The sequence below is a fragment of the Bos grunniens genome, chromosome 5 (genome assembly GCF_055505025.1).
Source record: "Bos grunniens cultivar Pamir isolate PY7600 chromosome 5, Bosgru_T2T1.0, whole genome shotgun sequence".
Taxonomy (NCBI): Eukaryota; Metazoa; Chordata; class Mammalia; order Artiodactyla; family Bovidae; genus Bos; species Bos grunniens.
The window spans coordinates 104,289,651-104,303,740 of record NC_141169.1 but is presented as its reverse complement, the minus strand read 5'-3'; the positions used below and the strand labels follow the sequence as shown (position 1 = coordinate 104,303,740).

At 41.1% G+C, this 14,090-nt stretch overlaps 1 protein-coding gene across 1 annotated transcript in view; it reads left to right on the top strand.

The window, feature by feature from the left end:
• LOC147372850 (antigen WC1.1-like) overlaps positions 1–14,090 on the top strand; it is a 53,431-nt gene that overhangs the window by 11,643 nt on the left and 27,698 nt on the right. Inside the window, exon 2 of the mRNA XM_086404356.1 lies at positions 4,979–5,293. Within this exon, the coding sequence (XP_086260482.1) occupies positions 4,979–5,293 (315 nt within the window). The remainder of the gene's footprint in view (positions 1–4,978; positions 5,294–14,090) is intronic.

The following is a 14,090-nucleotide window of genomic DNA, read 5'->3' as shown; positions in this document are numbered from 1 at the left end:
TACTCTTAACATATTTTTGTTTGTTTGTTTGTTTACCAATGAATTTCAGTAATTACATTGTCAAGTTTTCTGAGAATGGTTTCATTATCTTGTTTGGGGTTTGTTTAGCTTTTTGGATCAGTGGGTTTACAGTTTTCAATAACTTTGTGAAAATGTCATTTATCTTATCTTAATATTTTTCTGCATATCCCTTATTCTGAATCTCCAAATACACATATTTTATATATTTTGATGTTATCCCACATGCCATTGAGTTTCCATTCTTATTTTTCTGCCTTTTTACTCTTTGGTTCAATTTAAATAGTTTCTACTGCTGTGTTTTACTTCCCAGTTCTTTTATTCTGCAATGTCTAGTCTCCTGTGTAATTAATCCAGATGACTGTTCGTTCCAATACTATATTTTTCAGTTTCAGAAGTCTCATTTGTTTATTTTTCCTAGTTTTCCTCCCTGTTTATTTTTATTGTTCATTAAGCATATTGATATTAGGGGTTTAAGGAGCTCTTCAGCCAATTCAATCATTTCTGTAATTTCTCAACCTACTTTAAATGATTGTTTTTAAAAAAGGTGTTATGTGTTACATTTCTCTCTTTTGGAAATTCTAATAATTTTTTGGTTGGATGTTGGGCATCACTAAGCAGTCCTTAATCAGGAAGAAATTCAGAAATAAATAATCAGGACACACCCAAAAAATTGGCCATGGGCTTGAATAGACATTTCTCTAAAGAAGACATACAAATGGCCAGTGGGTGTATGAAAAATGCTTGACATTGTCAATCATCAGGGAAGTGTAAATCAAAACCAGAAAGAGATATCATCTCACACATGTCAGAATGACTGTTTTTTTTTTTAAAGACACCTAAGTGTTTGCAAGGCTGTGGAGAAATTGACACTTTCTGTGTACTTATCCACATGAAATGTATAAATTTTATTAATAAAGCTATGTAATCCAGGGGTTAAATCTCTGGATTTTCACTGTCATGGGTCCAGGTTCAATCCCTGACCTGGGAACTAAGATCCCACAAGCCACAGCACAGCCAAAAACAAACGAACAACAACACAAAAACTATGACCAAAAAATCTGTATGATTTGTAGTGATGTCCCTTTTCATTCTTGGTATTGTTAACTTCATTTACTCTCTGCTCTTCATTGGTATTGATCAGTGTTCATCAGTTTTCAATGAGCCATGTTTAAAGGGTTTTTTCCTGTGTTTTCTATCTTATGCTTACCTTCTTTTCTGTTCATTATTATTCCTTTTTTAATTAACCCCAACATTCTATATTCTTTAGGCTTTCTCATCTCCTAGTTTCTTAATTGAAACTTACATTTTTTTCACTTTTGGTCTTTCCTCTTCTCTAAATCTAGGGTATAAATGTCCCTTAGGCACTACTTGAGTTTCATTAGAGGAATTTATGATAATATCATTATTTTGTGTTTATTATCATTATTATTGTATTTTTATTATCATTATTTCACAATATTTGGTAAATTTTAAATTTATTCCCAGACTCGGGTGTTTTTTGGAAGGGTGTTGCTGAATTTCCCAAAATAGGGATGGCTAACAATATTTTCTTTTTAATTCTTAGTTTTATTCCACTGTGGTCAGAGTAAATACTCTGTATGTATTCAAAGAGTGAAATATTTTGTCCTATTATGTGGTCATTTTTGATAATTGTTCCTAGTGCATTTACAATAATGTGAACTCTTGCATTGTTGGGTGCATTGCTCTATGTGTTACTTAGTTAAATGTGCTGATTATTTTGTTGTACATCTACTGTATTCTTTGTTTTTTGTATGTCTGGTCTGTATGCTATTGAAAAAGATACAGTAAAAATCCCCCATTTTGATTGTGATTTTGCCTATTTCTTCCTTTCATTCTGTCAAGTATATTTCAAAGCTATGTTCTGTTACCTTTCTTGAATTTTGATGTCTATATCTTTATTAAGGGTGGATCTCATTATAATCTTGAAAATTCCCTCTCTAATTCAATTAGTGTTCAGTTTAGTTCAGTTAAGTTGCTCAGTTGTGTCCGACTCTTTGTGACCCCATGGACTGTAGCATGCCAGGCCGCCCTGTCCATTACTAACTCCCAGAGTTTTCCCAAACTCATGTCCATTGAGTCAGTGATGCCATCCAGCAATCTCATTCTCTGTCCTCCCCTTCTCCTTCTGCCCCCAATCTTTCTCAGCATCGGGGTCTTTTGAAATGAGTCAGCTCTTCACATCAGGTGGCCAAAATATTGGAGTTTCAGCTTCAACATCAGTCCTTCCAGTGAACACTCAGGACTGATCTCCTTTAGGATGGACTGGTTGGATCTCCTTGCAGTCCAAGGGACTCTCAAGAGTCTTCTCCAACATCACAGTTCAAAAGCATCAATTCTTCAATGCTCAGCTTTCATCACAGTCCAACTCTCACATCCATACATGACCACTGGAAAACCATAGCTTCTGACTAGATGGACCTTTGTTGGCAAAGTAATGTCCTGCTTTTTAGTGTGCTGTCTAAGTTAGTTATAACTTTCCTTCCAAGGAGCAAGCGTCTTTTAATTTAATGGCTGCAGTCACCATCTGCAGTGATTTTGGAGCCCCCAGAATAAAGTCAGCCACTGTTTCCATATCTATTTGCCATGAAGTGATGGGACCAGATGCCATGATCTTGTTTCCTGAATGTTGAGCTTTAAGCCAACTTTTTCGCTCTCCTCTTTCACTTTCATCAAGAGGCTCTTTAGTTCTTCTTCACTTTCTGCCATAAGGGTGGTGTCGTCTGCATATCTGAGGTTATTGATATGTCTCTCAGCAATCTTGATTCCAGCTTGTGCTTCATCCAGCCCAGCATTTCTCATGAGGTACTCTGTATATAAGTTAAATAAGCAGGATGACAATATACAGCCTTGAGGTACTCCTTTTCCTATTTGGAACCAGACTGTTGTTCCATGTCCAGTTCTCACTGTTGCTTTCTGGCCTGCATACAGGTTTCTCAAATGGCAGATCAGGTGGTCTGGTATTCCCATCTCTTTCAGAATTTTCCACAGTTTATTGTGATCCACACAGTCAAAGCCTATGGCATAGTCAATAAAGCAGAAATAGATGTTTTCCTGGACCTCTCTTGCTTTTTCAATGATCCAGCAGATGTTGGCAATTTGATCTCTGGTTCCTCTGCCTTTTCTAAAACCAGCTTGAACATCAGGAAGTTCACGGTTCACGTATTGCCGAAGCCCGGCTTGGAGAATTTTGAGCATTACTTTACTAGCGTGTGAGATGAGTGCAATTGTGTGGTAGTTGGAGCATTCTTTGGCATTGCCTTTCTTTGGGATTGGAATGAAAACTGACCTTTTCCAGTCCTGTGGCCACTGCTGAGTTTTCCAAATTTGCTGGCATATTGAGTCCAGCACATTCACAGAATCATCTTTCAGGATTTGAAATAGGTCAACTGGAATTCCATCACCTCCACTAGCTTTGTTCGTAGTGATGCTTCCTAAGGCCCACTTGACTTCACATTCCAGGATGTCTGGCTCTAGGTGAGTGATCACACTCTCATGATTATCTGGATTCAAGGCTACTGGAAAAACCATAGCCTTGACTAGACGGAACTTTGTTGGCAAAGTAACATTTACTCTTTCTTAAAAAACATTTTTCAGCTTTTTAAGTTGTATCCAGCAAGACCCAGCAAAACACAATGGCCTGCTGTGAATTCCTCCATTCTCCATGGAAGTGGAAAATTTTAGGTTTAATTCTCTACTTCCTCATTTACTTAAAGTGCAACATTGATAGACATTCTTTAACCCTTCTTTACATCACTTTTATGTATAAAAGGAGAGGAGAATACAGTGAGCTTGTTAATATTATTTGTTCAAGGGCTTGCATGAATGTGACCTATTTCTGCTCAGTGATAGAACTAGAAGAACTTTTCCGGTGGCTCAGCTGTAAAGAATCCACCTGTAATGCAGGAGACACTGGTTAGATTGCTGGGTCAGGAAGATCCCCTGGAGGAGGGCATGGCAACCTACTCCAGTATTCTTGCCTGGAGAATCCCATGGGCAGAGGAGCCTGGTGGGCTACAGTTCATAGGGTCTTAAAGAGTTGAACATGACTGAAGTGACTAAGCAAACATACACACTATTTCCCCCTAAAGATCGCATAACTCCAAAATTTGAATAACAGAGATTCTTGACACAAAGTCCAAGGAGGGATTATATATTTTTTGGGAGTAGAAGCAACATTCTATGATTCCCAATGGCATCTGGCCAGTGTCAATGTTCCCTGACATCATGTCTCCTGCAAAGTTGTTCAGTCTACTCAAAGAGATCACATTCTTTGAAAGTAAGTATCCAGATCTGAAGTCTGAAGCTTAGAACCACAAATGAAATATTCTGGGGTAAACCAAGATATCACAGAATCCATTTGTTTTTCAGTTCTGAATGACTGTACCAAGGAGAAGAATTCTAATGGTAGAGGATTCATGATTGCTATCTGAGGCATCTGATAAGGGCAGTTCCTGACTCCACTCCCTTTACTCAACCCCTTTAACTCTTAGGTCAACGGCATCAAAATGTGTGTGCTTTGAAAGGAATCCATCCAGCTGCCAGCTCATTCCTGTGACTCTGAAATCTTTTAACTGCTCCGGGTAGAAAGACTAACATTTCCTGTAAATCTTTCTCTGGTGCTGTGCAGAACTCTACAGATCAGAATGTTAACTCTGATAGGACCTTGTACCACCTTCTGTCTCAGACTACTCACTAGACTGGTTTCAACTTAATATTTCCTGTTTTATTTTCTACCTATTCTTCAACCTTATTATTCTCTTGCCACTGGTATAAAAAAACCAGACCCAGCTGCTGCCCAAGTGCAATGACTCCGTGTCTGAATCAGCAGGGTCGGCAGCCTCAGAGGAGAGCGCCCCCTACTGCTCTGGTGGGGGGGGGGGTCCCACAGGACAGAAAACCCTTCCCAACCCCTGGTGTCCCATTTCTCTCTGCTCAGACAGCAGACAGATCCGCCTGGTGGACGGAGGTGGTCGCTGCTCTGGGAGAGTGGAGATCCTTGACCAGGGCTCTTGGGGCACCATCTGTGATGACGGCTGGGACCTGGACGATGCCCGCCTGTTGTGCAGGCAGCTGGGCTGTGGAGACGCCCTGGACACCACTGTCTCTTCCTCCTTCGGGAGGGGATCAGGGCCCATCTGGCTGGATGAAGTGAACTGCAGAGGAGAGGTGTCCCAAATGTGGAGGTGCCCTACCTGGGGATGGCAGCCACACACCTGCAATCATCAAGAAGATGCAGGAGTCATCTGCTCAGGTATGGTCAGTTCTTTGTCCACAGGCAGAGAAAATGGAAAGTTCCAAGAAAGCTGGTGTCTGATCAGCAGGGCAATGGGAGATAGGTGGGCTAGAGAGGACTCAGACGCCTACCCATCCTTCCTGAGTGCACTGTGGCTATGAGTGATGAGCTTCATATACTTTCCTATTATAAGTCTCTGCTATTCTTTTCGTCTCCAGTGGACTTACCTGACGCTAAAATAGCTGTATTCATTCTCCCAATTAAAATAAATCCTCATAAGTTGTTTTCATAATTCACTTTTTGTAAGAGTGAATCATTTGCTAACTGCCACATACACATTCTCTTTGCACAGGGAGGCTATGAGAAGGAGGGAAAAGAATGAGGATGTACTTTCCTGGGTGCAGTTGTTTCTGTACAAACAATGTGAGACATTATTTTGCACTAGGCCAGTAGGAGTGGAGGTTACTCTTACTATAGGATGATATCATTTACATATATAGAGGTGATCCCTAAAGGGATATCATTTAACAAATCAGAGATTCTTATGGATTTGTGGCAGATTCAAGTTTCCTTTGGAAATTTAGTTGTAAATGTTCATAGTTCTTTGATGGTAGAACTAGAGAACTGTGAATGAAATGCTCTGAGTCATATATTCTTTCATTGTTACTAGAAAAGTCTCTCTCCCCAATTTTTCCTTTAAGATATCTGTATAAATGCAAACTTTGGAGGAACACTTAGCCGTGCACTAGCAAGTCAAAGGTGGAGGTAATAAAACATGAATTTCTGTGTTTTATGACAAGAGATTATGTAGTTTATATTTGATGATTTCAGTGATATAAGAGACTTGTGTTTGGGGGCTTATTTGGAGCAAGAGGACAAATGTAATTTTTGAAGAAGGTGGAACAGGTTTTATAGTAGCTGGGAGGAAGGGGAATGGCAATGGGAGCTGATGAAGGCAACTGTGAGGTTCTCTGAGCAGCACTGAAGGTCCAGGTGTGGTGTGGAAGATGTTATGTGCGCCTAAGGACCCAAGATGTCTACACAGCCAGAGACCAGACAAGGATATATCTTTATTATATTTAATATCTTTATTCATTCATGTCAGTTCAGTTCGGTTCAGTCTCTCAGTTGTGCCTGACTCTTTGCAACCCCATGAATTGCAGCACATCAGGCCTCCCTGTGCATCACCAACTCCCAGAATTCACTCAAATTCACATCCATCGAGTCGGTGATGCCATCCAGCCATCTCAACCTCTGTCGTCCCCTTCTCCTCCTGCCCGCAATCCCTCCCAGCATCAGAGTCTTTTCCAATGAGTCAACTCTTTTCATGAGATGGCCAAAGTACTGGAGTTTCAGCTTTAGCATCATTCCTTCCAAAGAAATCCCAGGGCTGATCTCCTTCAGAATGGACTGGTTGAATCTCCTTTCAGTTCAAGGGACTCTCAAGTGTCTTCTCCAACACCACAGTTCAAAAGCATTAATTCTTCGGTGCTCAGCTTTCTTCATAGTCCTTCTCTCACATCCAAACATGACTACTGGAAAAACCATAGCCTTGACTAGATGGACCTTTGTCAGCAAAGTAATGGCTCCGCTTTTGAATATGCTATCTAGGTTGGTCATAACTTGCCTTCCAAGGAGTAAGCGTCTTTTAATTTCATGGCTGCAGTCACCATCTGCAGTGATTTTGGAGCCCCCCAAAATAAAGTCTGACACTGTTTCCACTGTTTCCCCATCTATTTGCCATGAAGTGATGGGACCAGATGCCATGATCTTAGTTTTCTGAATGTTGAGCTTTAAGCCAACTTTTTCACTCTCCTCTTTCACTTTCATCAAGAGGCTTTTGAGTTCCTCTTCACTTTCTGCCATAAGGGTGGTGTCATCTGCATATCTGAGGTTATTCATATTTCTCCCGGCAATCTTGAGTCCAGCTTGTGCTTCATCCAGCCCAGCATTTCTCGTGGTGTACTCTGCATAGAAGTTAAATAAGCAGGGTGACAATATACAGCCTTGATGTACTCCTTTTCCTATTCAGCTTTCTATTTAATAATTTTCTTGGAATTTTCACACAGTTATTCTTGTATATAAATTTTAAAATCAAGTAGAAAATAAAAAAGTAATAAGATATCTCAGAAGTCTCTATCTTAATATGTCCTAAGACTTTATTGATTATCCAGCACATATTTGAATATGTAACTTTTATCAGGGTATATAAACAGAATACAAGAAATACTTCTCTCTTTGTCTTTCTAAATTTTTAATCTTGTGTAATTAATATAATATCAACAACCTCAGATATGCAGATTACTTCACTCTAAATGTCAGAAAGTGAAGAGGAACTAAAGAGCCTCTTGATGAAAGTGAAAGAGGAGAGTGAAAAAGCTGACTTGAAACTCAGCATTCAGAAAACTAAGATCATGGCATCCTGTCCCAGCACTTCATGGCAAACAGACGGGGAAAAAATGGAAACTGTGACAGACTTTTTTTTCTTGGTCTCCAAAATCATTTTGGACAGTGACTGCAATCATGAAATTAAAAGATGCTTGCTCCTTGGAAGAAAAGCCGACAAACCTAGACAGTATATTAAAAAACAGAGACATCACTTTGAGACAAAGGTCCATCTAGTCAAAGCTATGGTTTTTTCAATAGTCACGGATGGATGTGAGAGTTGGACCATAAAGAAGGCTGAACACTGAAAAACTAATGCTTTTGAACTGTGGTGTTGGAGAAGACTCTTGAGAGTCCCTTGCACTGCAAGGAGATCAAACCACTGAATCCTAAATGAAATCAACCCTGAATATTCACTGAAAGGACTGATGCTGAAGCTGAAGCTCCAATACTTTGGCCACCTGATATGAAGAGCTGATTCACTGGAAAAGATCCTGATGCTGGGAAAGATTGGAGGCTGGTGGAGAAGGGGACGACAGAAGATGAGATAGTTAGATGGCATCACCGACTCGATGGACATGAGTTTGAACAAACTCAGGGAGATAGTGAAGGACAGGGAAGCCTTTGCTACCCCATGGACTGAATGATCTTCAGTCCAACTTGATGGGCATGAGTTTGAACAAACTCAGGGAGATAGTGAAGGACAGGGAAGCCTTTGCTACCCCATGGACTGAATGATCTTCAGTTCATGGGGTAGCAAAGAGTCAGACACGACTGAATGGCTGAGCAACAACAACAACAATAACCAGTTAAATAAAAATGGTTTATCTAGAGTGTGTAGCCTATGACCAAACTCCCAGCCAGAATAGATTAGGGGTCCTAACCTGGGCGTCTCTGGGGAGATGGAAATGGATAAATAATAAAAGGCAAGCAGATCATCCTCTCTCTCTTCATTCATTCTTGTATGAGTGGTCAAGCTAATCCTTCAATTCTTTAATTTCTGCAGTGCCTTTTCTGTTCTCTCCTGCTCTCTATCCTGCTGCTGCTGCTAAGTTGCTTCAGTCATCTCTGACTCTGTGCGACCCCACAGATGGCAACCCACCAGGCTCCACGGTCCCTGGGATTCTCCAGGCAAGCACACTGGAGTGGGTTGCCATTGCCTTCTCCACCTGCTCTCTATAGTCGATTTTTATTCTGTTACATCATTCTCTTTGGGACTTCAAAGTTCACAAATGTATGCAATCAGAGTCCTTCACCAGAACAAATTCCACCATGTACATAAATAATCATGAGCACACTCAGAAACCAGGAAAATTATTTAAAAAGTTGTTCTTTATGATGTGCAGATTTTTTTCCTATTGGATTACCTTTTCTGTATCTAAAATATGGTCTCTGAAGGATGAAATCATTATCATCAGTCTTTTTTTGGTCTCTCTCTCTCATACTCCATTCACTCCCCATTTAACCTGCCACTCACTCCACCTCACTCCCTACAGAAGTTCTTTCCTTTTGGAGTCTCCTTTCCATCTATTTGTAGCTCTTAAGCTTGTTTTTTCTTTTCTGCATTGGGAAAAATCAGAAAGGGTAGCAGGGTTATGTGGTAAATGGGAGGAACACAGGGGATAAAAAGTGTTAAAATCTTGTTGAACAAGTCTTTTTCCCCCCAAATCTTTTTGTGTTTCATTCCTATTGAGGCATTTGCAATTTAGAAATCTCTAAAGTATGTATTAAAAGACGCTTAGTCCTTGGAAGGAAAGTAACCTTCCTAGACAGCAACCTAGTAACCAACCTAGACAGTATATTAAAAAACAGAGATACTACTTTGCCAACAAAAGTCCATCTAGTCAAGGCTATGGTTTTTCCAGTGGTCATGTATGGATGTGAGAGTTGGACTGTGAAGAAAGCCGAGCGCTGAAAAATTGATGCTTTTGAACTGTGGTGCTGGAGAAGACTCTTGTGAGTCCCTTGGACTGCAAGGAGATCCTTCCAGTCCATTCTAAAGCAAACCAGTCTTGGATGTTCATTGGAAGGACTGATGCTGAGGCTGAAACTCCAATACTTTGGCCACCTCATGCGAAAAGACCCTGATGACTCATTGGAAAAGACCCTGATGCTGGGCAGGATTGGGGGCAGGAGGAGAAGGGAACGACAGAGGATGAGATGGCTGGATGGCATCACCCACTCGATGTACATGAGTTTGGGTGAACTCCGGGAGTTGGTGATGGACAGGGAGGCCTGGCATACTGTGATTCATGGGGTCGCAAAGAGTCGGACATGACTGAGAGGCTGAACTGAACTGAAAGTATATTGGGTTGTTTGCTGTCTGCTCTCTTCCTCTCATTCTCCTTTTTTATAGCTTGCTGGCTTCTTATCTCAGAAATCCAAATAGGAAAGGCATATGCAGTTAGCATATAGATAAGGTTAGAATACATTGAATTATCATTACTCTTTCACATTTGCAGAGAATCTCATGTCTAGTATGAAGCAATCAACTAACTCAATTGTCTTGCATAATCCCACTGAGACCTCACTTTCTCCTAGGTGTCTTGATAAATCCTAGGTTTTTAAAAAATATGGCTAGGACAATTTCCTCCCTCTCCTATGACTCTCTGAGCTTTTGTCATTTCTAAACTTACCCGTGGACAACTTCTTTCACAATTAGATTATAATATCTGCACTCAGATCCAGCCCGTGTGATATTCCCTGTCCTCAGTGACTTGAATATTGGCTCTGAGAGAAAACTGGCCAGAATTTTAGCCCCAGAAATCTCAGGATGGTCCTCTAAACTTCTAAACTTCTCTGGCTCTTAGGCCTCTAAGCTATTGAACCCCATGAACCTTTTTCACTCTCACTTCAGCTCTGCATGCATGTTTGAATGTCTACTACTGTGCGGTTTCTTTGGGCACCGTAGTTTCCATGCCCCAGATAGGAATTAACATTCCTAACCAATATATATTCTCGGGATTCAGCCATTCCGAACTGACCCTTCAATCCTTCTGGATATCTCTTCAGAAACTTGCTCATGAAAATGCAGTTTGACAAGGACAGTCAAATTCTCTTTTCTTATCCCCTCTTATTCCACTGTTGGAAAGAAAAGCTTTCACTCCATCTCATGCCTGTGAATGTTGTTTCCAATTGTCAAGCCAGGTTCATGAACAATCACTGCGTTTGTTGTTCTTTGTTTCTCTTAGGATTTGTGCGTCTGGCTGGAGGGGATGGACCCTGCTCAGGGCGAGTAGAAGTGCATTCTGGAGAAGCCTGGACCCCAGTGTCTGATGGAAACTTCACACTCCCCACTGCCCAGGTCATCTGTGCAGAGCTGGGATGTGGCAAGGCTGTGTCTGTCCTGGGACACGTGCCATTTAAGGAGTCAGATCACTGGGTCTGGGCTGAAGAGTTCAGGTGTGAGGGGGAGGAGCCTGAGCTCTGGTCCTGCCCCAGAGTGCCCTGTCCAGGGGGCACATATCTCCACAGTGGAGCTGCTCAGGTTGTCTGTTCAGGTGAGATGCACATCAGGACTTAACCTCCGTGTACGCTTAGTTCAAGGTAAAAAAGAAATCAGATTGTGCTGAAATCCTGTCTTTTTCTATCAGTGTACACAGAAGTCTGGCTCATGAAAAATGGCACCTCTCAGTGCAGGGCAGGTGGAGATGAAGATTTCTGGACATTGGAGAGCTCTGTGTGCCTCCCACTGGAGTCTGGCCGACGCCAATGTTGTTTGTCATCAGCTCGGCTGTGGAGTCGCCATCTCCACCCCAAATGGAACAGAAGGAAGTGATCAATTCTGGAAAGCCTGATTTCACTGCTCAGGGACTGAGTCCTTCATGTGGAAATGCCCTGTGACTACCCTGGGTGTTCCTGACTGTTCTCATGGCAATACGGCCTCTTTGATCTGCTCAGGTAAGACAGGGAAGGGCTACTATACTTAGGATGCTCCTGGAGTGAAACTTCCCAAGAGCAGAGAGTAAGGGAAAACAGGCTTAAAAAGGAAGATATTCTATAGTGAAATTATTGAACTCAGGTTTCAACTGCTCATTACTCAAGAATCCAATACTGAGAGATAAGCGTGGGGTAAAATTAAAGATAGCTTTGTTGAGGAAACCAGCAGTTCTGGGGAGACAGAGGACTAATGTACCAAAGAACCAGCTCCCCCTTGCTGATCAGGACAAGTGTTTTTAAACGGGAATTTCAGGAGTGCACAGGTGGAAGTAGGGGACAGGTTACCTGCAGAATAGCACAGCTAGCTCCGACAGTCATCTTGAAATAGGTCTGAACAGTGTCACCTTTATTGTTTGAAATACAGTTAATCATCAGTTCTAGTGTTGGTTTGTTCCCATTTCCTTGAGGCTGATTCTTGGAATTGTGCAAGATGAAGAAGATTATGGGCTTCCCTGTTGACTTAGATGGTAAAGAATCCGCTTGCAATGCAAGAGACTCAGGTTTGATCCCTGGGGTGGGAAGATCCCCTGGAGAAGAAAATGGCACCCCACTAGTCTGGTCATCATGTAATTTACTTCTACCTCCTGGTTGGGATTTCAGCATCTGCAAAACAGCTCAAAGGATATGGCTCAGAATGTTAGCTATAGCCCATGAGGAGGAACTAAAAACCCTTGACTTTGTTAGGGCTAAACTATTATTATTTTATCCTATTTGACTGTTTTTGTTTGTTTCTGAAATTTTTCATTTCTGTGATTAAATTTATTCTTTGGCTAAGGCTTTTCTACAGACAGAAGCAGGTGCAGGACATGAGGGTGGTCTGTCCTGAGAAGGCCCCGTAAGGTCCTGCTCCATAACCTTCTCATTGTTCACTCATTTTTTTCAGGGGAAAGAAGTGCTAAGAAATGCTAAGAAGTGCTATGTCGGGAAAGAAATGCTTAGATGAATAATATTTTTATGAAACATTATTATTTAAGGATAATAATAGAGAACAAAGTACAAACAGTAAGTGTATGCCTAGGTCATGTTCCCCAACCCAGATCTACAAAGAGAACATTCACAGCACCACAGAATCACTATTGCCTCCCAATAGCTGTGTCCTCCTCCTCTCCAGGGAAGACTGCTTACCTAAGACTTGTACTGCCATAGAATATTTTCCCAGTTTTTGAACTTTATGTATAACCATACAGAATGTTTTCTTTTGTGTCTAATTTCTCACTCATGATGTTGTTTATGGCAACATTGTATTCAATTTTATTACTATAGAGTAGTCCTTTGAATGATCACATGACCATGCATTGATCCATTCAACTAGTGGCAGAAATTTGAGTTTGTTGCCAGGTTTTGACTATTACAAATACAGTGGTGCAAGTTACCATGATGGTGACTTTTGGAATAAATATTTATTATTATTTTTTTTGTGTGTTTAATTCTGTTTTATATTTTTATTTTCTTAATGGTACGGTGTACTTCAATAAGCCAAGTTACTCATCTTAAGTTAATTCATTCACGTTTTTTACTGTACATATAGTGCTCCTTCAGTCAGTCAGTTCAGTTCAGTCACTCAGTCATGTCCGACTCTTTGCAATCCCATGGACTGCAGCACATCAACCTTCCCTGTCCTTCATCATCTCCCACAGCTTGCTCAAGCTCATATCCATTGAGTTGGTGATACCACCCAATCATGTCATCCTCTGTCATCTCCTTCTCTTCCTGCCTTCAGAATTTTTCAGCATCAGGGTCTTTTCCAATGAGTCAGTTCTTCCCATCATGTGGCCAAAGTATTAGAGCTTCAACTTCAGCATCAGTCCTTCCAATGAATATTCAGCACTGATCTCCTTTAGGATTGACTGGTTTAATATCCTTGAAGTCCAAGGGACTCTCAAAAGTCTTCTCCAACACCACAGTTCAAAAGCATCAATTCTTCTGTGCTCAGCTTTCTTTATGGTCCAACTCTCACATCCATACATGACTACTGGAAAAACTATAGCTTTGTTGGACCTTTGTCAGCAAAGTAACATCTCTGCTTTTTAATATGCTATCTAGGTTTGTCATAGCTTTTCTTCCAAGGAGCAAGTATCTTTTAATTTCATGGCTGCAGTCACCATTTGCAGTGATTTTAGAGTCCAAGAAAATAAAGTCTGTCACTGTTTTCATTGTTTCCCCATCTATTTGCCATGAAGTGATGGGACCAGATGCCATGATCTTCCTTTTCTGAACGTTGAGTTTCAAGCCAACATTTTCACTCACCTCTTTCGCCTTCATCAAGAGGCTCTTTAGTTCCTCTTCACTTTCTGCCATAAGGGTGGTGTCATCTGCATATCTGAGGTTATTGATATGTCTCCCAGCAATCTTGACTCCAGCTTGTGCTTCATCCATCCCGGCATTTCGCGTAACGTGCTCTGCATAAAAGTTAAATAATCAGGGTGACAATATACAGGCTTGACGTACTCCTGTCTCAGTTTTGAACCAGTCCCTTGTTCCAGTCCATAGA